Source organism: Rhinoderma darwinii, chromosome 10 (assembly GCF_050947455.1).
Source record: "Rhinoderma darwinii isolate aRhiDar2 chromosome 10, aRhiDar2.hap1, whole genome shotgun sequence".
Lineage (NCBI taxonomy): Eukaryota > Metazoa > Chordata > Amphibia > Anura > Rhinodermatidae > Rhinoderma > Rhinoderma darwinii.
In genome coordinates, this window is record NC_134696.1 from 95,264,334 (window position 1) to 95,289,492 (window position 25,159).

General features: G+C 45.5%; 2 protein-coding genes and 1 long non-coding RNA gene across 3 annotated transcripts in view; 2 read left to right on the forward strand and 1 right to left on the reverse strand.

Moving 5' to 3' along the window:
• LOC142662245 (transmembrane protease serine 3-like) overlaps positions 1 to 4,185 on the forward strand; it is a 24,962-nt gene extending 20,777 nt beyond the window's left edge. Inside the window, exon 14 of the mRNA XM_075840367.1 lies at positions 4,106 to 4,185. Coding sequence (XP_075696482.1) covers positions 4,106 to 4,126 — 21 coding nt within the window. The 3' untranslated portion in view covers positions 4,127 to 4,185. The remainder of the gene's footprint in view (positions 1 to 4,105) is intronic.
• LOC142662247 (uncharacterized) overlaps positions 1 to 15,541 on the reverse strand; it is a 20,118-nt gene extending 4,577 nt beyond the window's left edge. Inside the window, exon 1 of the long non-coding RNA XR_012850892.1 lies at positions 15,458 to 15,541. This is a non-coding gene — a long non-coding RNA (uncharacterized LOC142662247). The remainder of the gene's footprint in view (positions 1 to 15,457) is intronic.
• ETHE1 (ETHE1 persulfide dioxygenase) lies at positions 10,721 to 20,006 on the forward strand. Its single transcript, XM_075840368.1, has 7 exons — positions 10,721 to 10,877; positions 13,096 to 13,240; positions 13,933 to 14,081; positions 15,830 to 15,959; positions 16,052 to 16,141; positions 16,784 to 16,900; positions 19,675 to 20,006. The coding sequence occupies exons 1-7, from the start codon at positions 10,791 to 10,793 to the stop codon at positions 19,719 to 19,721; spliced, it is 765 nt and encodes a 254-aa protein (XP_075696483.1). The 5' UTR covers positions 10,721 to 10,790; the 3' UTR covers positions 19,722 to 20,006.
• The last annotated feature ends 5,153 nt before the right edge of the window (positions 20,007 to 25,159 follow it).

A 25,159-nucleotide genomic window follows, 5' to 3' on the forward strand; every position in this document is an offset into this window, starting at 1 on the left:
GGCATATGGATCAGATATATCATCAATGTCTGACTGGTCAGGGTTTGACAATTGGGACCACACCAGTCCTGAGAACAAAGAACTGCAACCCCTAGGACTTCTTCCCTATGCATTGCTATTCCCAGGTGACCAGGTGAGGCCTAGGAATAGAACTGTGTTGCAATTCAATGGTCGGCGATGGTGCGGCATTGGGAAGAACGGCCAGTATCACTTTCTTCTCTCGACTGTTGGGGGTCCCTGGGCTTGGACCCCCCAGCAATCACACATGAATTGAACAACCTCTTTAAAGAGGACCTGTCCCCTCTCGTGACATGTCTATTTTAGTAAATACTTGTATTCCCCATGATATAACAATTCTGAAGCATCTTTTCTTAGAACTCTTGTGTTGTGCAGTTCCTCTGTTATCCCTCCTAGAAATTGAAGAATAACTGGATGTTACCATTCCCCTATCAAAGGGGCGTGTCCCTACACAGTCTCACTATGTCAGCACTGATTGGACAGTGTCTGTCTATGTAGGGACACACCCCCAACTGGTAACACCCAGTTGTCAATTTATTCATACATTTCTAGGAGGAATAAGAGAGGAACGGTACAACACAAGTGTAATTGTTATATTAGCTCTTACACCAGGTGTACACCACCAACTAAATTATATTAGACCAAAAAGGAAAAAGGGAATTGGAAAAGATTGGTGTAGAAAATAAAAATGAACTTATAGAGGTAGAAAAAAGGGAATATTTTTAGACTCAGGGATCAGTAAGCTGGATGTCCCCAGTTAATAAATCAGCCTGGCTTTTATGACTTAAAGGGTAAGTAAACTTTCAGAAAACTTCTGACATGTCATAGCGTCGATTACGCTATTGATTTAGTCAAAACGACGGAACCCTCGCACAACGAAGACAACTGAAACCGTTTTCACCGGATCCGTCACCATTGAAATCAATGGTGATGGAAACGGAAACCTCTGGTTTCCGTTTGTGTCAGTCTGGGCTCCGTTCTGATGGAAAGCTCCAACGGAACGTCAGAATTGAGCCCTGACGCAGATGTGAACGAAGCCTTAGCGAGTTGTTGCCTAATTGATGTTCTTTGGAAGAAGTTCAAAATAAATCTTGACTGTGATTTACCCGTCTGAACATTTATGGTTTCTCTTTAACAATCAAATCTTTTGTATTGATACAATGTTTGTGCAATTATGTAACTTTCCATGCACCGGTATATACTTTGTAAACCGCCAGGGGAAACATTAAACTGACATCCCAAATTGTGGTGCAGTTTTTCGGCCAGAATGTCCGCTGCGGAAAACTGCACAGAAAACAAGAAAAATGGATGGCGACACTTCCCCCTAACGTCATGACGTTCCAAAGCCCTGGGATGATGTTTCATCCCATGTGACCGCTACAACATGTGATTGGCTGCAGCGGTCACATGGAATAAAACGTCAACCTAGAAGGCTGACCTGGATAAAGAAACGCAGAATTCTGGGTAAGTATAAGGTAAGTATAAGGCCCTGTTTACACTGAATAGTTTGCAGACAGAAAAAATCTGCAGTGTGAACAGGGCTTAAGAATTGCATTTTTTGCGGCTGAATCGCTACTTTCCGCTGCAAAAAAACCTTTCAACGTCTGCTATTTGTTGCAGGTTTTACCTCCCCTTTGAATTCTATGGGGAAGCATTTACGCAGCGTGTGGATGAGATTTGTTCATGGCCGCATTTCCCGGACCGAACACACTGCAGGGAGCCGGGCTCCTAGCGTCTTAGTTACAGTGAAGGAAATAAGTATTTGATCCCTTGCTGATTTTGTAAGTTTGCCCACTGTCAAAGACATGAACAGTGTAGAATTTTTAGCCTAGGTTAATTTTACCAGTGAGAGATAGATTATATTAAAAAAAACAACAGAAAATCACATAGTCAAAATTATATATATTTATTTGCATTGTGCACAGAGAAATAAGTATTTGATCCCTTTGGCAAACAAGACTTAATACTTGGTGGCAAAACCCTTGTTGGCAAGCACAGCAGTCAGACGATTTTTGTAGTTGATGATGAGGTTTGCACACATGTTAGATGGAATTTTGGCCCACTCCTCTTTGCAGATCATCTGTAAATCATTAAGATTTCGAGGCTGTCGCTTGGCAACTCGGATCTTCAGCTCCCTCCCTAAGTTTTTGATGGGATTAAGGTCTGGAGACTGGCTAGGCCACTCAATGACCTTAATGTGCTTCTTTTTGAGCCACTCCTTTGTTGCCTTGGCTGTATGTTTCGGGTCATTGTCGTGCAGGAAGACCCAGCCACGAGCCATTTTTAATGTCCTGGTGGAGGGAAGGAGGTTGTCACTCAGGATTTGACGGTACATGGCTCCATCCATTCTCCCATTGATGCGGTGAAGTAGTCCTGTGCCCTTATCAGAGAAACACCCCCAAAACATAATGTTTCCCCCTCCATGCTTGACAGTGGGGACGGTGTTCTTTGGGTCATAGGCAGCATTTCTCTTCCTCCAAACACGATGAGTTGAGTTAATGCCAAAGAGCTCAATTTTAGTCTCATCTGACCACAGCACCTTCTCCCAATCACTCTCAGAATCATCCAGATGTTCATTTGCAAACTTCAGACGGGCCTGTACATGTGCCTTCTTGAGCAGGGGGACCTTGCGGGCACTGCAGGATTTTAATCCATTACGGCGTAATGTGTTACCAATGGTTTTCTTGGTGACTGTGGTCCCAGCTGCCTTGAGATCATTAACAAGTTCCCCCCGTGTAGTTTTCGGCTGAGCTCTCACCTTCCTCAGGATCAAGGATACCCCACGAGGTGAGATTTTGCATGGAGCCCCAGATCGATGTCGATTGACAGTCATTTTGTATGTCTTCCATTTTCTTACTATTGCACCAACAGTTGTCTCCTTCTCACCCAGCGTCTTACTTATGGTTTTGTAGCCCATTCCAGCCTTGTGCAGGTCTATGATCTTGTCCCTGACATCCTTAGAAAGCTCTTTGGTCTTGCCCATGTTGTAGAGGTTAGAGTCAGACTGATTAATTGAGTCTGTGGACAGGAGTCTTTTATACAGGTGACCATGTAAGAGCTGTCTATAATGCAGGCACCAAGTTGATTTGGAGCGTGTAACTGGTCTGGGGGAGGCTGAACTCTTAATGGTTGGTAGGGGGTCACATACTTATTTCTCTGTGCACAATGCAAATAAATATATATCATTGTGACAATGTGATTTTCTTTTTTCTTTTTTAATATAATCTATCTCTCACTGGTAAAATTAACCTAGCCTAAAAATTCTAGACTGTTCATGTCTTTGACAGTGGGCAAACTTACAAAATCAGCAAGGGATCAAATACTTATTTCCTTCACTGTATCTATGACGCTAGGAGTCCCTGCCTCGCTGTGGGAAAACTATCCCATACCGTAATCATGTTTTCAGTACGGGACAGTAGTTCCGCGGAGAGGCAGGGATTCCCGGAGATAACTATGATGCTAGGAGCCCGGCTCCCTGCAGTGTGTTCGGTACGGGAAATGCGGCCGACATACGGACTGTATATCGTGGGCCGAACACGCTTGTGTGTGGGAGGCCTAAATCACAGTCAAGATTTATTTTGAGTCCCGTGGGACTGACGGGTTCAGTGTCAGCGGCTCCTTGCATGTCCCTGTAATCTATCACATCTATAAGTTAATGTGTGAAAGTCTGGCAGGAGCCGCTGACACTGAACCCGTCAGTCCCGCTGACAGGTACAGGATCCAGCGAACTATACAACTGCTCTGTATACCGGATACAAAGACCAGTCCTCTTTAAGGCCAAAAAAAATTCCCTCTGTGCCGGTAGATGGCAGATGTTTTTAGAAATATTCAAAAATGAGTTGATTGAAAAACATCGGTATATGAAATGCGTGAGCAGGACATACAGGGTGTAGCTATAGGGGGTGCAAAGGTAGCAGTTAGACCCGGGCCCTTGCGTCTAAGGTGCCCAAAGGCCGCTCAGCCCTATAAGAAGACACCGGTATTATAAATGGCGCACGGTAGGGGGGGGGGCTGTTACAGATTTTGAGGACATGTATCACATGACGATCTTATATTAAAACCTATATAACTGTTTATCTCTCCTCAGAATGACCGTGAGATTCCATGATAAGAAGACGATCCATCAACTATTATATCTACAGATTCTTATATAATAAATCCCATAGGTTTCAATGCTCTTGTGTTATTGTGTGTGCATCCCCCCCCCCCCAGCCCCCAGTTCTCCGAACTACAGTAGCAATAATGTAGGCCCATGAAATGAGAATATTTCTGGTATGAGGGAGGAGGGGAGATCGACTACAATGACGCTCTGTAATATACAGCCCATTATACTATATATAGTCCATAGGAGCAATGCCCTGGAGCTCCATGAAAGGCGAGACTCAGGTTCAGGGACACATAAAACCTCATATTGAAATGTTTCGCCAGAATCGGACTGGCCCACCACCCTGAAAGCGGATCCTCCGGTGGGCACGGGCTCTGACACGATAATGAGTGTCAAAAGTCCAGCAGAAGACCCCATTTGGAGGTGACTTTGGAGCCAACCAGTGGCCACTAGGGTCTATCCCTGAGGGTATGTGCACATGGAGTGTTTTCAGGCGTATTTCGGGGCGTTTATGCCTCGAATACACCTACAAACCTCTGCCCATTGATTTCAATGGGAAATATGGCGGTCTGTTCCGACGGGGCAGTTTTTTACGGCTCATTTTCAAAAAACGGCGCGTAAAAAGACGCCCGCGAAAAAGAAGTCCATGTCACTTCTTGAGCCGTTTTTCATTGACTCTATAGAAAAACAGCTCCAAAAACGGCTGCAAAAAACGCAGCGAAAAACGCGTGTGACTTAAAAAACGTCTGAAAATCAGCTCCGTATTTTTAGACGTTTCTGATTTTGTGTGTGCACATGCCCTTATAGGTGGAATTACTAATACATTTTTTTAAAGATCGTGAATTGAGTAATAATTATGTAATACAGTAACGAAAACAATGGGAACTGATCGCTGCTGGATTATCAGATGCCGGATTAAAAGAATTTCTCTGTAATTATTTCATATCATGGACAATTGCCATTGTCAAATAAAGGAGACGTTCCTCTCGGAGGCGGACAGTAAATACCGCTCTGGGTGTAGCAGTGAATGAGTCGGCGAGTCACGTCCTCACCAGAAGGAAAACCTGCTGAATCATGTTACATCGACAGAAAGAAGAGACGTCTGACCCCCGAACCCGGAGCACGAAATCTTGTCAGACATGTCATTATCTGTAGCTGTGGAACAACAAGGAGATATGGAGTGCGGCTATGATACAGAAATGGAACGGATTTGGGGTTTTGCCCCATTGAATTCAATGTGGAGGTAGCAGATGTTGCGATTTTTGCGGCAGAAAAACTGCAATTCCGCCCCAAAAATCGTAACTCAGGAAAACAAAATAAATCTTATACCTACCATGAATTCCGCTCCTCTTTGTCCAGGCCGGCCTCCTGGGATGACGTTTCATCCCATGTGACCGCTGCAGCCTGTGATTTGCTGCAGCGGTCACATGGGATAAAACGTCATCCAAGGGCGTCAGAACGTCACCATGGTAAATATCAGGATTTTTTTTTCTATGCAGGATTTCCACAGCGGACATTCCGGCCGAAAAACGGCACCACAATTTGGTGTGGTTTTTCAGCTGGAATTCCCTGCGGGGCAACGGGGCGGATACGCTGTGTACCTTTCGCAGCAGATCCGCCCTGTGTGAACTTTCCCTTTTTGCTAATAAAGCTTTGTTTTTCTGATACAAAGCTCCAAATCTTCTCCAAAAGCATCGAGGGATTTTATCAATCTTTCTACGCCAGTTTTTTGGCATAGAAAAGTCGCAATAGAGCCCAACAGTCTTGCGAACTTCGGCCTTTTTACTCCGCCCTCGCCTCTTTTGTGGCAAGGGGGAGAGTCTTCTTAAAATGGGCTGGGGGTCACAGTGGCCCGACAAATTTGTTATTATTTAAGGCACTGGCGTAAATTATAGTGGATATAGAGCTGGCGTAGATTTCACTCTGTAGGCCGTAGCAAGGTAGAGGCCTAAGCCGGGCCCGAACCTTGTCCCCCCCCATCAGTCCCCCCCCCTTCTTCACCATCAGAGAATTCAATTTAAAAAAAATATTGTTGTGCTACAATTGTGATGAACGTCTGGCCGAAACATGCAGCATTTACTAAGAGGCGTTTGTTTACTTCTTAATAAATATGACACATCCTTCTCCAACTTTCTTCCTATTAAGACTGGCGTACGAAACGCCAGTCTTATGAAATTCCCCCCCGTTGAGTGAAATGATAAACTTCTATCTGCCTGCAGCCGCCACTAGGGGGAGCTCTCTGAATACTGTTTAGTTATCAAAGGGGTCTCATCCTTAGGAACAGGCCATCAAAATAGATCAGTGGGGATCGGACTCTCGGCACCCCTCCCAATCTGCTGTTTAAAGGGTCCGCATCGCTCCGGTGTTCCTTTCATTGTTTTCCAGGTTCAGTTTTGTACTTTTAGTAGTGGCTTTGTGGGATTACAAGTCGATAAAGCCTCCTCACATTCAAGTAAATGTGACTGAGCTGTAATACCAGACACGACAGCTACTAAAAGTACAGAGCTGTAAACAATGAAGGCTACTGCCCCTTCAAACAACTGATTGGTGGGGGTGCCAAGAGTCGGCCCCCCACCATCCAATGTTGATGGCCTAGCCTAAGGAACCGGAAATCCCCTTTAACTCATTAATAAGTGTAGTAAGCTCCTCTGCTCCCCCTAGTGGTAGCCAGTTATTTTTTTTTTTTTTACATTTTTGCTGTCTATGGAGAATTTATAGGGATTATACAGGTTTAGAAAAACATGGCTGCTTTCTGCCAAAACAGCGCCAGCCCTGTCCATGGGTTGTGTCTGGTATTGCAGCTCAGCTTATTTGAAGTAAAAGGGGCTGACCTGTCATACCAGGAACAACCTGTGAACAGGTGTGGTGCTGTTTTTGGAAAAAAGCTGCCATATTTTTCTAATCATGGACAACCCCACAGCATGTTGGACCGAAATATGACATGATGATAAAGGTGGGGATTAATTTTTAAGGAATTCCACAAGATGTAACTTTGGATTTTGCACATTTGTAATCCGTCCTTTCTATGGGGGAAGAGAAGGGGTTAAACAAAAAGAATTGTTGACACTTGTAAATGTAGTAAGGAGAGACGTGTGCACCGTGTACGTGTCTCATCACACAACCAACTCCCAATTCTTCACTGGGGCCTCCGTCCTAGAAACGATTATGATTTGAAATGTATTTTTAGAAAAAAACATGGCAAAGTTTATACTTGTTATTAAAGGGCCACTAACCGTAAAGTCTGTCATCTTATAAAGAAGCAGTAGTGTTATAAGAGGCGGATATGGGTGAAAAAGTAGTGATCATGGGGGCAAAGATTTTTCTGGACTTCACGTTAGTCATTGCCGGCATAATATGGCGGATAACAGGGAACAATAGGGTGCAATTCTATCTATCTATCTATCTATCTATCTATCTATCTATCTATCTATCTATCTATCTATCTATCTATCTATCTATCTATCTATCTATCTATCTATCTATCTCATATCTATCTATCTATCTCATATCTATCTATCTATCTATCTATCTATCTATCTATCTATCTATCTATCTATCTATCTATCTATCTATCTATCTATCTATCTATCTATCTATCATCTATCTATCTATCTATCTATCTATCTATCTATCTATCTATCTATCTATCTATCTATCTATCTATCTATCTATCATCTATCTATCTATCTATCTATCTATCTATCTATCTATCTATCTATCTATCTATCTATCTATCTATCTATCTATCTATCTATCTATCTATCTATCTATCTATCTATCTATCTCCCTCATATCTATCTATCTATCTATCTATCTATCTATCTATCTATCTATCTATCTATCTATCTATCTATCTATCTATCTATCTATCTATCTATCTATCTATCTATCTATCTATCTATCTATCTATCTATCTCATATCTATCTATCTCATATCTATCTATCTCATATCTATCTATCTCATATCTATCTATCTATCTATCTATCTATCTATCTATCTATCTATCTATCTATCTATCTATCTATCTATCTATCTATCTATCTATCTATCTATCTATCTATCTATCTATCTATCTATCTATCTATCTATCTCATATCTATCATCTATCTATCTATCTATCTATCTATCTATCTATCTATCTATCTATCTATCTATCTATCTATCTATCTATCTATCTATCTATCTATCTATCTATCTATCTATCTATCTATCTATCTATCTCGGTGCCCACTGGGTCTCTGCCACATAAGAAGGCACCAGTATTATAAATGACACATGGTAGTTGGGGGCCTGTTACAGATTTTGCCCATGAGCTGCATGTTACCCCTCTGCCCTCTCCTGTAGTAGATGAAATGGCCATTTTGGTTGTCACCCCTGGATATAGATATAACGTCACGTGATGAAAGAAGACGACGGATTTATATTTACTGGATTTTTCTATTTTTTTTTGTAGTGGAAATGCTCCTTACAGGATTACAGGAAAGAACGCTCGGTCCCGGGGACACCTTTGCACCTCTGGTTAATGTCACTGACAAACATGTAGATAATTCTTCTCTTCTACGGTCTTGGATGGGTTAACTGACTTGTAATCTGATTATTTCCATTTTCTTGGAATAATTGATGTCACTTTGCAAGTCATCGTGATCGGCTCATCCCGCGTGTGTAGATACATGATCTGGTGGTGATAAGTAGTGGACCCCGCCATTCCAGGTCCCTGCGACCAAAAATCCCACCAAATAATCACATTTAATATTATAATCTCTATCACTGCGGAGCCATCTCGCGATTCTACATTTTTGTCTTTTAGCCCCGTACCATCCCTTCCCTTGTAACAAATCCCCCCAATTTAGAGCCTGCTGCCAGGACCCCTGAAATAAGCAATTGTCACCAAGTTTTCATTCCATGGGATCCAATAAAAAGGAACGAGCAGTCTGCCAGAGGGGGTGCTGGGAGGTTTCCCACCAGCCCTCTATTACAGCCATATATACCCTAATAGGACACATGCATGGGGGGGGGGGGTGTCCAAATCATAAAGAGTCAATCAAATCCTCAAAGATTCACTGATTGTAAAGTTTTCGTTCACAATCAAGAAATTGGAGCTCCGGAGATGACTGCATACAGGTTATACATTAAACTCAATGATAAGACAGTATGCAGTAAGCTCCCCCTAGTGGTGACTGCAGGCAGACAGAATTGTATCATCTGACTGTATGTCTCTGTAAAGAGGAGCAGGGGATTTGGAGCTTTGTATCAGGCGAAACTCACAACCGCTATAAAGAACCAGGTTGGTTGCATCATCAATTATTTTAATGGGAGGGGAGAACCCGGGGTGGGGGTGCCTGTTGTTATCTGAAACAACTCTTTACAGGTTAATGTGACGTCCATTATAAGCCTCTAATGTTCTTTACCGTGTCAGGGGGAGAAAGTAAGTACGCAAGGAACTAATTACAAAAGGTGGTTTTAGGCGGCCCGATACTAGCCAGAAAAACGAGCGCTGATCAACGATACAGCACGTCGATCGGCGCTCGTTTACTCCACTCACATGGAGCAACGATCATCATTTATGGGGACAAACGATTGTTAAAACAATTGATTTTCAAGATCTCTGCTTGTTGTCAGTGAAATTCCTGTTAAGATCTAGAGGCTGAGAACCTGCACAGACCTAACGCTTCTCACAGCAGAGCGTTTGCTACAATTGCGTGAGTTTTAGACCATATGACTCGGCAGAAAAATGGCGCTCATGTATGACATGCAGATCGGACGTACACAAGCGGCATCCAGTTTCTGCGCACCGGCGGAGGATCACAGCCGCTTACACCCAATATGGAACACAAGAGGAAATTATCAATACGAAGAGAGAAAAAGTCGTTTAATTTGATTTGACGGTGCGGTCAATTTGCGATTTATTTCTGCAATTGCCGTAAAAAAATCAAAGCAAAACGCACCATTTTGGCGAAACTGCGCCAACCTTGTATCAGTCATACATCAATAATGTAATGTAATAATTCCGTATTTACAGAAGTGCCCATAGGCTTCTATCGGAGAGTCCGTGCCGTAATTACGGACAAGTATAGGGCAGGTTCTATCATTTTTCAGCACGGACACCCATCCGTAAAAATACGGAAAGGTGTCCGTGGCCAATAGAAATAAACGGGTCCGTAATTCCGGATGAAATATACGGTCGTGTGCATGGAGCCTTAGGGTCTATTCACATGTTGCATTTGAATTGCGGTTGGAACCGCTTAGAAAAATAACCTTAGAAAACCGCATGCGTTTTTACTGCGATTTGGTGCGTTTTTTTTATTCGGATACGTTCTTTACTGCCGCAGTATTGAAAAAGGCATCAAGTTGCTGTAAAAACACATGCGATTTTTGGATGCGGCTCTAATCGCACCCAATTGCAACCTGTAAATAGATCCCTAGGGCTTCATTTATCAAAAATGTCCTTGTTGCCTATAGCAACCAATCAGAGCTCAGCTTTCATTTCTTAGCAGTACGTGACCACACCACACAGCTGTGACCATGAAGGAGTTAACAGCTAACCACGCCCACTCCAGTTGCCAGCCTGTGATTGGTGGAGCACTGGTGGGCGTGTCTCCCTGCAGGCTAAACCCCACTGACAGATATAGTAGTGACACAGTGTAACGACACCGCTGACGGCAGGAAATGTTGACATCGTTTGGCAAAGTGCTGATCGGAGGGATCCGGGGGTATGGTGCCATGGCAGCGGCGAGGGGACTTATCTTCAGACAGGTAAATAATCTCCAGCACTGGAGGGGTGTGTGTTAACCCTCTCTGTGCTGTCTCTATTTACAATAATATTATTATCTTTTATTTATACAGCGCCAACATATTGGCTCCATTAACCCTTGCCGCATTTGCAGTCCGGCCTCAAACCCGCTGACCGCCTTAACCCCTGCGTTGCCGAGTGCGTCATTATTCTAGAAAACGTATTTATGTTACTTATATGGCGCCGGCATAATCCGCAGCGCCGCACAGGTCGTCATCACCATCAAGACTGGCGTTTCAGACGCCAACCTTCATCTCGAGAACTTTGAAGCGAAATTCGCGCGCCTCTTAATAAATTAGGAGCATGTCCGGGCGCCAGAAAGTCACTTTTTCGCCAGATATGAGCTGGCGTAGAATTGCGCCATAATACTTGTCAATTCGTCGGCCCCGGTTAGCCCTGTTCTTTGTAAAAAGTGATTGGGCGCGGCGTAAAATTTAAAAAAAGTTGCACGTTTTTCGCACCAAATTTTGCCACTTTATTTTACGTCGCTAAAGTGGCGTAAACCTGATAGTAAATTCCCCCCGGCGTCTCCAGGGGAGCTCACGATCTAAATTCCCTTCTGTTTCTGGATTATCACCCAGCTTTCCCAGAATCCTGAATGCCTAATCTACCGCATTAGGTCTCCAGTTCCTGCAGGGCAAATTACCATTCAGGGGTCTGGGAAAGCTGGATGACACCCCCACTATGTGAGCCGTACTATGACATTTTAGAGGACCTGAGGTGCGGCCGTCTCTCTACCTCTCACCCAGGGATGGGACATATATAAAGTTTTATGATCAGCGACGAGCCTGTAATAATCCTATAATGGAGGGAGTGACCTGCTGGGGTGTTGAGGGTAAAAACATGAAGTGTGTGGCGGCGGCGGCGGCGGGAAGACCAGGAAGGCAGACGGCGGACATTACATACATTCATTCTGTAAGTTCCTGTCTTGCATTCAGCCCCGGGCACTGGGAAATCCCGGAGTGGACCCCCGAAGACCTGGAGTCGCCCACTTTACTATATATATAGTCTATTGCAGCCGGTGTCTCTCCCGCTGTTCATCACTACAACTCCCAGCATGTATTAGACACTTCTCTTTTTTTATGCCACCTCATGGCTATTGTACGAGAAATTTGCCAGCTGAATATTTTTTTTTTATATTGACTCTATATGTTGGCAAACAAGGTAAAAACATACCTGTCAGGTGTCCCGCAATGTCTGGGAGACTCAGGGATAAAAGGGGAACCCCCCCCCTGGACTCCAGGTAGAGACGGTACTGCGGCGCCTTCTCTACGTTATACTCACCTCTCCCCCCGCTCCTGCGGTCTTCATCACGTCTGGGTGCTGGCGCGGCAGGCCGCAACCTGACGCCGGAGTTATGGCGTTGTCTGCAGCGCCACCTGGGAGTGAGGAGGACTGCAGGAATGGGGAGAGGTGAGTATGTGTACATCTGGTATGGGGGTCTGTATTAAGGGGATCTGTCCTGGGGTCTTTTTTTTAAGAGGGTCTGGTCAGAGATATGTCAAAGGGAGGGGTCTGAGATCTGAATTAATTGGGGTCCGGTCTGGTTTCTCTATTAGGGGGTCTGGTCTAACGTCTGTATTAAGGGGGTCAGGGATCTGTATTATTTGGGGTCTGGTCTGGGGTCTGTATTAAGAAGGGTCTGTCCTGTCGTCTTTTTTAAGGGGGTCTGGGCTAAGATATGTATTAAAGGAAGGATCTGTATTAAGGGGGTCTGGTCTGAGATCTGTATTATGAGGGGTCTGGGGGTCTTAAGGGGGTTTAGGATCCATATTATTTGGGGTTTGTATTAAGGGGTATTTTCTGTCTGTATTTGGGGGTCAGGGATCTGTATTTTAGGGGTCTGCATTAGTTTGGAGGTCTGATCTGGGATCTGTATTCATTTCGGGATATTAGGGAGGGGGTCATGTTCACTATTTACGCGTCCTATATAAATGAGCGGGACATAAGGGCGCAAATTCTGTTCTGTGCGCCGCTTTATTCTCCGCATTTCACAATCTCCCTGATGCCCCTTCCCGAAAGTTTCCTCGTAGTTTCCTGATTGTCCTGAATCATTTATGGATATTCAGTCCTATTATGATCGTTTTCCATAGGGCAGGGTCCCCTATAGCAGTGGAGCCGCTCCGGTTGCTATGGTGATTTCGGTATAGTAACTAAACGTCTGTTCTTGTTCCCTCACAGTTGTTCGAGCCCGTCAGCTGTACGTACACTTACCTTCTTGCAGATGCGGAAAGCAAAGAAGCCGTTCTGATCGACCCCGTGCTGGAAACGGCGAACCGCGACGCAAAGCTGGTCAAAGATCTGGGCCTCAATATGGTCTATGCAGGTACGGGGGAAGGGGTACAATACATACATCCGTAAACCGTAGAGAACACCTCCTATAGATGAGCAGCGTGCGGCGCTATTTTGTTCAGGAAAATTACGGAAACCATGATGGAAATCCTATGAAAGTCCGATGTCTCTGTTATTTTGTTTTTATGACTAAACAGAGTAACGAAAAAACAAGTGCAGATGTGAACAAGGCCAAAATCATTTTATAATGAGAAGTTCCGCAAATTTTTAACATACTTTGAGGGGAATTCATCAAGAGGTTTACGCCGCTTTAGTGACGTAAAAAAAAGTCTTCCGTTTTGCGCCAAAAGGCTGTTTTTTTTTTTTACCCTATTCTCGCCACTTATAAAAAGTAGGTGGGGCTTAGTGGGTCGGGCGAGTCCAAACACAGCCTATAAATTTACTGTAATGTTTGCCAGAAATTGGCGTAAATTATAGCGAAATCGACTCCAGTTCGTAGCTGATGTAGATTTCAGTTTGTGGCGCACAGGACCGGATGCGCCAAATTTACGCGCCAGTCCTCTGGGCCTTTGTGTTTTCAATTTCTCACCATTTTCAAGATATCTGTTTGCTGTCAGTGAATGGGATGATTCTCAGAGGCTGAAAACTACTATAATACTGCCCCCTATGTGGTTACCTATTCTAACATCTTATTAACCCATTGTTCGTTTTTTTTTCACCCGCTAGCCAATACTCACTGCCATGCAGATCACATTACTGGGACAGGCGTTTTGAAGAAGCTCCTTCCGGGGTGTAAGAGCGTTATCTCCAAGGACAGCGGAGCCCTGGCAGACGTCCACATACAGGAGGGAGATCACATCAATTTTGGCAAATATGTAAGTGTGGAACATCAAGTATTGGACCCAGGGCAGAAGTCACGGGGTATAATATGGGTCAGGACATTGGCCTGGATTCTTCAGTGACATCATCAGTATCTGGGTTTGTTCCCTCATATTTACCCAGCAGTAGTGACATCATCAGTATCTGGGTTTGTTCCCTCCTATTTACCCAGCAGTAGTGACATCATCAGTATCTGGGTTTGTTCCCTCCTATTTACCCAGCAGTAGTGACATCATCAGTATCTGGGTTTGTTCCCTCATATTTACCCAGCAGTAGTGACATCATCAGTATCTGGGTTTGTTCCCTCATATTTACCCGGCAGTAGTGACATCATCAGTATCTGTGTTTGTTCCCTCATATTTACCCAGCAGTAGTGACATCATCAGTATCTGGGTTTGTTCCCTCATATTTACCCAGCAGTAGTGACATCATTAGTATCTGGGTTTGTTCCCTCATATTTACCCAGCAGTAGTGACATCATCAGTATCTGGGTTTGTTCCCTCATATTTACCCAGCAGTAGTGACATCATCAGTATCTGGGTTTGTTCCCTCCTATTTACCCAGCAGTAGTGACATCATCAGTATCTGGGTTTGTTCCCTCATATTTACCCAGCAGTAGTGACATCATCAGTATCTGGGTTTGTTCCCTCCTATTTACCCAGCAGTAGTGACATCATCAGTATCTGAGTTTGTTCCCTCATATTTACCCGGCAGTAGTGACATCATCAGTATCTGGGTTTGTTCCCTCCTATTTACCCAGCAGTAGTGACATCATCAGTATCTGGGTTTGTTCCCTCATATTTACCCAGCAGTAGTGACATCATCAGTATCTGGGTTTGTTCCCTCATATTTACCCAGCAGTAGTGACATCATCAGTATCTGGGTTTGTTCCCTCATATTTACCCGGCAGTAGTGACATCATCAGTATCTGGGTTTGTTCCCTCCTATTTACCCAGCAGTAGTGACATCATCAGTATCTGGGTTTGTTCCCTCATATTTACCCAGCAGTAGTGACATCATCAGTATCTGGGTTTGTTCCCTCACATTTACCCAGCAGTAGTGACATCATCAGTATCTGGGTTTGTTCCCTCATATTTACCCAGCAGTAGTGACATCATCAGTATCTGGGTTTGTTCCCTCATATTTACCCAGCAGTAGTGACATCATCAGTATCTGGGTTTGTTCCCTCATATTTACCCAGCAGTAGTGACATCATCAGTATCTGGGTTTGTTCCCTCATATTTACCCAGCAGTAGTGACATCCGAAGCCTCCCGTACAATCAATGCTTCTTTTTTTAAAGGGTGAAATTGCCCTCTTAAAGGGCAACTCCACTTTTGAACACATTATAATATTAATATCTTCTCCACTCACATCCAAAGTGAAAGCAAAAACAAAGCTAAAAATGCTTCCAGTTGCTGCTTAGAAGCTGACCGTTATGCCACCTCCGCTTTACTAGATCTGCGTCCTGGTTATCTCAGCTCCCACAATGCACTGCACTCCGATGACACTAACTGTGCAGAATTTTGGCTTTGCCTGTGAATGGAGAAGAAAACATTACGGAATTCAAAATCGGTACAAAGCAAGCAAAGTGTTTACAAATGTCATATTTTATTTATGCTGCTCTAAAATGTGGCGGCTTTTTCCTTACCCTTTAAGAATTAGGGGGTGAATATTTATGCAATTTCTTAATTTCTCTCTGTAGATATAATATAATGATGACTTTCCGTTGCGTTTCCTCTGCAGTCCCTAGAGGCGCGGTCCACTCCCGGGCACACGGATGGCTGTCTTACCTACGTGCTCAATGATAAAAGCATGGCCTTCACCGGCGATGCCCTGCTCATCAGAGGCTGCGGGCGCACAGACTTCCAGCAGGGTACGACCTGACCGCCCGTCCGCCAGCGTTCCTCTATTTGTGGGCTGCTTATTATATCCTGGTTCCTTAAATAAAATGTGATCTACTTGCAGGGTGCTCCAATACCCTGTATCATTCCGTCCACAGCAAGATCTTCACCCTGCCGGAGAGCTGCTACCTGTACCCGGCTCATGACTACACCGGTGAGTCCTGCGACCCCCACAAATCTGTTATCTCCAAAACACCCCGACCCGTTTGATGTCACAAGTAACGTTTGAGCCTCTCCGACTTATGTCTATAGTCGCCATCAGACAACCAATCGGCAACAGATTTTGGGGTGGGGGAGGGGTGAGAAATAATATTCGGAGGAGTCCGATTCTATTTCAGCCAATAGCTGTTCTCTCCTCCAAGATATGCGGCTGCTCTACCTGTCTGATCACCAATTTATACTTGCTTGTGTCTGAATGCCAACGTATGTCATATGACATAAGGTCCGGTTGTAATTAGATTCCTTCCTAATGGAAATAAGTACAGCATTTTACCAGCAGAAACTATAAGGAGCGGTTCACTGTGCTTTTGGTTTCTTTCGAAGTCTGGAATTTATCCTCCCCCCATTTTTTAGTTGGGTTTGTCAAATAGGTAAGTTACAGCAGCCATTTTAGTAACTATGGAGCTATAATTTAGTCACAGAGTCACCCAGGCTTCTTAGAGCTGCATTGCCCCTGCTGTCTCCTCCCTGCTCTTCTTTCAGCAGCACCTGCGAGGTTTTACACTGATTTCAATGCAGTCTCTTAGAATGAAATCCCTCCTTAGTCTCTGTCTGATTTCCTTCTCTCCGGCTACAGGTCAGACTGTGACAACTGTTAAGGAGGAGAAGAATCTGAACCCTCGACTGACCAAGAGTGAAGGAGAGTTTGTGAAGATCATGAATAATCTTAACCTGCCGAGGCCTAAACAGATAGGTGAGGACATGTATCCACTGCAAGAGATCAGGGGTGTGATGCTTTATTAGAAGAACGTAATAAAAGAGCGGTAAAAGGGATTGTTAGAGGGTCCATTTTCTGAGAGTGTGGCCCTTGCTCCTGAACCAGGACCCCACCTGAGGATGGCTCAATAATGGAGGCAGACACCGTACATTTCAATGAAACAAGCCTTTCTCCAGCTTGGGCACAATGAGTAATTGTTACAACTGTGGCACTTAGCTTGGCGGTTACAGTCCATGAAGGGCACTTAGCTTGGCGGATACAGTCCATGAAGGGCACTTAGCTTGGCGGTTACAGTCTCTGAAGGTCACTTAGCTTGGCGGTTACAGTCTCTGAAGGGCACTTAGCTTGGCAGTTACAGTCTTTGAAGGGCACTTAGCTTGGCAGTTACAGTCTTTGAAGGGCACTTAGTTTGGCGGATACAGTCCATGAAGGGCACTCAGCTTGGCAGTTACAGTCTTTGAAGGGCACTCAGCTTGGCAGTTACAGTCTTTGAAGGGCACTCAGCTTGGCAGTTACAGTCTTTGAAGGGCACTTAGCTTGGCAGTTACAGTCTCTGAAGGGCACTTAGCTTGGCGGATACATTCCATGAAGGGCACTTAGCTTGGCGGTTACAGTCTCAGTCTCTGAAGGGCACTTAGCTTGACTGTTAGGCTGGGTTCACACGACCTATTTTCAGACGTAAACGAGGCGTATTATGCCTCGTTTTACGTCTGAAAATACGGCTCCAATACGTCGGCAAACATCTGCCCATTCATTTGAATGGGTTTGCCGACGTACTGTGCAGACGACCTGTAATTTACGCGTCATCGTTTGACAGCTGTCAAACGACGACGCGTAAATTGACTGCCTCGGCAAAGAAGTGCAGGGCACTTCTTTGCAACGTAATTTGAGCTGTTCTTCATTGAACTCAATCAAGAGCAGCTCAAGATAAACGAGCGTCAAAGACGCCTCGTATATTACGAGGAGGAGCATTTACGGCTGAAACGACGCAGCTGTTTTCTTCTGAAAACAGGCTGTCATTTCAGCCGTAAATGCCTGCTATCGTGTGAACATACCCTTACAGTCTATAAAGGGCACTTAGATTGGCAGTTACAGTCTTTGAAGGGCACTTAGCTTGGCGGTTACAGTCTCTGAAGGGAACTTAGCTTGGCGGTTACAGTCTCTGAAGGGCACTTAGCTTGGCAGTTACAGTCTCTGAAGGGCACTTAGCTTGGCAGTTACAGTCTCTAAAGGGCACTTAGCTTGGCAGTTACAGTCTCTGAAGGGCACTTAGCTTGGCGGTTACAGTCTCTGAAGGGCACTTAGCTTGGCAGTTACAGTCTCTGAAGGGCACTTAGCTTGACTGTTACAGTCTATAAAGGGCACTTAGATTGGCAGTTACAGTCCTTGAAGGGCACTTAGCTTGGCGGATACAGTCCATAAAGGGCACTTAGCTTGGTGGTCACAGTTTATGGTCCTTTGTCACACTGGCTGGCAGGCTTTACTAACCCTTTACCTAACCATCATACCGGATTATCCCGGAAGTGCTCCGAAACCACTTGCAGGACACACACACAAGGTCTCCTCTGGTCATGGAGCACTCACCTAGGCAGACCCAAGTTATACAGTCCGGTTAGGGTCAAGGTGCCGGTGGCGGTCCGACCTGAAACCATTTAGCAGGACACACAAATTTTGCTTTTTCAGTGACGAACGCTGGTCATGACCAAATCCTCTTCACAAACCTCCTCGGGTTCTCTGCCACTCCGTCAGTCCTGTGCGTGACTTTCCTCGCACCTGACAGACTGTCTCTGCCCACTCTCCAATCACACCCGATACCTGACCACGAGGCGCCTTAAAACACCTCCTCCATAATCTGGCTAAACCCTGGCACGAATCCCTGTTAGTAAACCGCTCTAAAGATGACTATACAGAATCAAATGTGTATTGGGCAGCATGACTGTCCTCCAACATATGCAAATGAATCCCCCAAGAGATAAGCGTTATCAGATGTGTTTGGTAGCCGCTTATCCCAATCTCCCTATAACAATAAACTGGTATACCTGGCCCAATCCAAGCTGACTGATTGAACCAGGGAGAGTCTATGGCCAGGCTTGATAGTGTCACACTTAGTCCCCTTTCACTTCGTACTACGGAGCTGCTGAGATTACGCATATAATAATCCATTACATGTGATATGTCAGAGATATTCTCCGCCTGAATCAATGCTTCTAGTGGAGAATGCCTCTTTAATACCGATGCAATGTAGCATGTCACGAAATCGAAGGCACACGGAGAAGCTGTAAGGTGAACTTCTATGGCTCCGTACAACACAGAGCTATAATACAGCCATGTGCATGAGGCCCTGGAGCGGCAGGGGAATAATCATTGATATTGATATCCTTTTTACCATATTTGGTTTTTTTTATGCCGTTGGTAGCATATACTATAACAAATGCGATATACACCGTGACCACAAGATGTCGCTATGTCGCTCCTACACTATCTGCAGTACACAGTATGACCTCAAGATGTCACTATTAATTATTACATTTACAGGCAAGCAGACCCTCTTTGTAGTTCATATCAAATATATTAAGGAATTATATAAAATCGCATTAATTTAAACAATTTTCATAACATCGCAATAAATTCGACAAATTTCTAATACTAAACGCTGCTACAAAACGGGCACCATATATGACCAGAATTCTTAAAATTCCCTCTGGATATTTTGCCATGTAAGTCATCTGCTTTGTGTCTTTCCTCCCTAGACATCGCTGTCCCAGCAAACGTGAAATGCGGCATTCAGGACGACTGATGACATCATCGCCCCAACGCCGGTCAAATCGGCTTCTACTCTTTCCTGACTTGTCTTGAAAAATCAAAAGATTTGGGTTCATATTTTTTTATTGGATGACAATGTTGCGCTCGGCCACATGATTGTAATATTGAAGCAGTCCCGGAGTGCTGAGATATTGGAGGGACGGCGGGAAATTGAATTTTTTTTATAACTTGTCCATACAACTTCATTGCTGAATGTTCTGATGCATTTATGTGTATATGTAAATGATTATTTTGTCACTAAAACATTAATTGTACTGTGTATCGCCTCGAATTCAACTATACTAGAAGTATATATCACTGTCTTCCACAGATTCAAGGTATTCATCTACTGAAATACTCTGTGCTGCTGGGGGCTGCGCTCCTACAGTCTGTGGCATCTCACGTCTCCCCTCTTCACATCATGACAATGTCACGTGCAGTCCTGTCCTTTTAACATTACAGGATTTATACTGGTCCCTACCTCCCACAGGATCAGCACACTCATCTCCTGAAATACTCTGTGATACTGCGGCCTTACTCCTCTGTCTCAGTATCTGCACCTCCTATTCCCCTACTAATTTTATGACACAGCCCTATTTTCATTAACATGAGTGGACAGGTCATTGCCTCCTACAGGATTAGGAACCGTTCTGAAATGCTCTGTGCTGCTGGGGATCCTGCATCTTCTACTCTCGGTCTGCATCGTTCCCACCTTGTCTCACGCTTCTCACAACATGACACTGCACCTGTTTAATGCAGACTTGTCCTCACTAACCTCATCACATGAGTGGACAGTTCACTGTGTTCCACAAGGTCAGCAGATGCCTCTCCTGAAATACTTTGTGCTGCTATGTTTGCTACGCTATCTCTCTTTTTTGTCCATTCTCCGTGCTCTGACTTGATCAATAATATAATTCTGGCTGCCTGCAGCCACCACTAGAGGGAGCTAACTGCATATGAACATAAAGGACGGAACGTATTTTGGCCGCAAGTCCCGGACCGAACACACAGCAGGGAGCCGGGCTCCTAGCATCATAGTTATGTACGACGCTAGGAGTCCCTGCCTCTCCGTGGAACTACTGTCCCGTACTGAAAACATGATTACAGTACGGGACAGTAGTTCCACGGAGAGGCAAGGACTAGGAAAAGGTAATAGGAGGGGAGGGGCCTGGTGAGGCTCGCTCTGTCTGGTGGTCTTCGTCACCTAGTAACCAGCGTCATTGTCGGATGCAGTGCAACATCTGACAGCGGCGCTCACTATGTGACCAAGACCACCAGATAGAGCGCGCCGCACCTAGCAAGCAGCATCGCCATCTTCAGACCGGTTATTGATCCGGCATAGCGGCGCTGCTGAAATTATGCCTAATACTGGCTGGCTGAGCCTCTCAGCCAATCAGTGTTAGGGTTCTTCTTGCTCCGCCCCCTGAGCCTACCGGTGCTTTTATGATGTGTGTGCTGAGCGTCGTGAAGGGGACTGACTGCAAATAAAAAGAACTAAGCGGTAGAATTTGCTGCCCCGTCTGTAGAAAATGTTTGTAGTGGAGTTCAGAAGTCAGTTAAAGGGGTTTTCCCACCTCTACGACCTGCACCTATCTCTAGAACGGGGCCCCCTAAATCCCGTTCTGGCTTTCTCGGCTCCTGCTTCTTCCCGGCTACTTCCTGGTAAAGATGGTCGGGAGTTACGAAAACAGCAAAGCTCGCTAAGCTACGCTGTTTCCGTATCACGGCAGCTGGGCCTTTGTTCCCCCTTCCCGTTAAAAAAATCTGCACCCTGGGCGGTTTACTCGGGAGGAATAGCTGTCGGCAATACGAGTTTTCGACCAGTATCAGCCAATTATTGTTTAGATCCAGCGCCAATCATTTATTTTTCTGTTTTCCTGCGCGAACGTCTTGTCCTCACTCGCTTCTTCTCCCTTCTCACTTTCCTCGCGCTTCTGTCCCTGAACACCCCTCCTTCCGTTCTTTCTCTCTTTCTGGCCACCCCCTCTAAAGCTGGTCAAGGATTGGAGTAATGTGATGCGAACAAAGGGGTGAAGCAAGCTCACCCTTTTTCTACACCGTTTCTGCTCACCTGTCGTCCACCTCACTTGTGATCAGGGTGCTCCGAGGACTCACTTGCCACATTCCCATATAATAGCTGTCCCCTTTGTGCCCCCATATAGTAGTTAGGTCCCCCCTTTGTGAACCCTTATGGTACCTCCCTGCTCTGTCATAGTGTGGCGTCGCTACCTCTGTAGCAGCCATAGCGGCTGCTAGCGGGGCCTCCGGGCATGGGGGGGCCGTGACGGCTGGCGGTATGAGCCCTCTCATGCCGCGGGCCCTGAAGCAGCCGCTATGGATGCTACAGAGGTAGTTACGCCACTGAGCATAGCAGCCCTGCTCCTATTCACTTGAACAGTACGGCAGCTCGTCCGCTATTCAGTGCCCGGAGCCAACTGCTTCCGGCATGTACGTCAGGTGCTCGGAGGCAGCCGAAGCGGCTGAACCGTGCGGGGTTCGGGTGTCGGACCCCCACAGATCATGTACTGATGACCTATCCGGTGGATAGGTTATCAGTTGTCCAGTAGTCCCCTTTAGTTAGGTTCCCCCTATTAACAGTTTCCACAAATGAAAAAAAAAACCTCACCTATCTCTGTTTCCACATCAAGCGGCTGGATACTCTTCCTGCTGTCCGCGGGCCAGTGCAGTGACGTCATTGTGACACCTGCACTGGGACCCTGACGTCCTCTGTGTCCTCCCATCATATAGTAGGATACAGGTCTTAGACAGCCTGTGGCTTACAATAATAAGTGGCGGGGCAGGGAGCCAATGGCTCTATGCTTCACCATAGTCAGCGGCGCTCGCCAGAGAATCCCGGGGGCACTGGTAGGCTGAGCCTTCTCCCAGCCCAGATGATGTAACCATTGCATCGTTGCTTGCCCCATTGGTCCTCTGGTGGGGCAGTCCGACGCTGCTGGTTTATCGTCCATGTCCAACGTTACCAATAAATTTATATTAGAGAATTTCCGATAATGTAATTTCATAATATAGTCTTTTCTAGAGGCTCCAATGTATCCAGTACTCACGTGTCACATCCAGCTGATTTCCCAATTCCCTAATATATATATTTAGCAGGGCCAGGACAAGTGATACAATGCAAATATGTGAAGAATGGGGCAAAATGTAAAATATCCCATGTTCTTAGACACTTTAACTTTTATAGGTCGACAGGAGTGCACGTAAAGGGGGGGGGGGGGGGGTCATATTACATGGAAACCACCTTCTTAACAGTTCATTAGTAGAGTTAATACAATTCTTTCTGCTGCCACTAGGGGGAGCTCACAGCATAGAAATTAAATATTTAATGCAATCAGAGCTGCATAAATCCCTATGTAGAGAACTCCCCCTAGTGGTTGCTGCAGGCAGACCGGATTTTTTCATGAAATGTTATGGCTGTGTGAGGGGAAGCTGGGGATTTGGAGCTCTGTATCACTGAAACATATCTGCCTATAAAGAATTATTTAGATTGAGTAGAAGTATAGACAGATTTTCCTGGTCTATTCACTTGAATAGGAGCAGAGCTTCCGTGTTGCAGCGCGGCCGCTATACTGAGACCAGAGCCTTCTGCTTCCGGCACCGACCACTGCAAAATTTACAGTGCCCAGAGGCAGCCGGAACATCTGATTGGTGCGGGGTCCGGATGTCGGACCCCCACCGATCATATACTGATGACCTTTCCTGTGGATAGGTCATCAGTATGAAAAACCGCCCCGTGCCTGGACATCGCCTTTAAAACTATCACTGTAAGGCTATGTTCACACGGCTTAGCAAAATACATCTGAAATTACGGAGCTGTTTCCAGGCGAAAACAGCTCCTGATTTTCAGACGTTTTTGTAACTCTTCGCGTTTTTCGCGGCGTATTTTACGGACGTTATTGGAGCTGTTTTTCAATGGAGTCAATGAAAAACGGCTCCAAAAACGTCCCAAGAAGTGACATGCACTTCTTTTTCGCGGGCGTGTTTTCATGTAAAATTACACCTCGTGGGAACAGAACACCGAAAATCCCATTGAAAGCAACGGGCAGATGTTTGCAGGCGTAAAACGCCCGAATCTGCGTGTGAACATACCCTCAAATAGGCTGAGAGGTGGTCACTGGTATGGGAGCACTTGGGCTGTTAGTATTATAGGGGCACTGAGACTGTCACTGTTATGGGGGCACTTTGGTTGGAATATTATAAGGCACTGAGACTCACTGTTATGGGGGCACTGTGACTAACGCAGTAAAGGGGCACTGAGGCTGTCACTGATATGAGGACGCTGAGGATCTCGTTGTTATGGGGGCTTTATGGCTGTCAGTATTATGGGGGCCTTGAGGCTGTCGCTGTTATGGGGCACTGTGGCTGTCACTGTTATGGAGCACTGAGGCTGTCACTGCGGTCACTGATAGGATGCTGGAGATGTCGCTATTATGGGGGCTCAGTGGCTGTCAGTATTATCGGGGCCCTGAGGATGTCACTGGAATGTTATAAGGCGCTGAGACTTTCACTGTTATGGGGGCACTGTGGCTAACGCTGTTATGGAGCACTGAGGCTTTCACTGTTAGAGACACTGAGGCGGTCACTGATATGGGGGCACTGAGGTTGTCGCTGTTAGGGGGGATTCACACGAGCGTGTATTCGGTCCGTGCGGGCCGCGTGGTTTTCACGCGGCACGCATGGACCAATACAAGTCTATGGGGCAGTACAGACAGTCCGTGCTTTTTGCGCAGCGTTTGTCTGCTGCGCAAAAAGCGCGACAGGTTCAATAACTCTGCGTATTTCGCGCATCACGCACCCATTGAAGTCAATGGGTGCGTGAAAATCACGCGCACCATACGGAAGCACTTCCGTGGGACGAGCGTGATTCGCGCAACAGCAGTGAAAAGGATGAATGAAAACTGAAAAGCACCACGTGCTTTTCTGTTTCCGAACATCCAAACGGAGTGTCTTTGCGATGAGCGAAGCCGGACAAGCGAACCGAACTTCACCGGGTTCGGCCAAACTCGTTTTGTCCGAACCCGGCAAAAAAATTATCGGTACGCGATGTCAGGAGATAGTCACTGTCCATGGTGCTGAAAGAGTTAAACTGTTTCAGCACCATGGACCGTGACTTCCGATCCCAATATACATGAACCTGTAGAAAAAAAAACGAAGTTCTGACTTACCGAGAACTCCCGGCTTCTTCCTCCAGTCTGACCTCCCGGGATGACAATTAAGTCCAAGTGACAGCTGCAGCCAATCACAGGCCAAGCACAGGCTGCAGCGGTCACATGGACTGGCACGTCATCCAGGGAGGTGGGGCCCGATGTCAAGAGAGGCGCGTCACCAAGGACGCGTCACCAAGGCAACGGCCGGGAAGTTCTCGGTAAGTACGAACTTTTTCTTTTTTTTCTACAGGTTTTGCGATATTGTGTT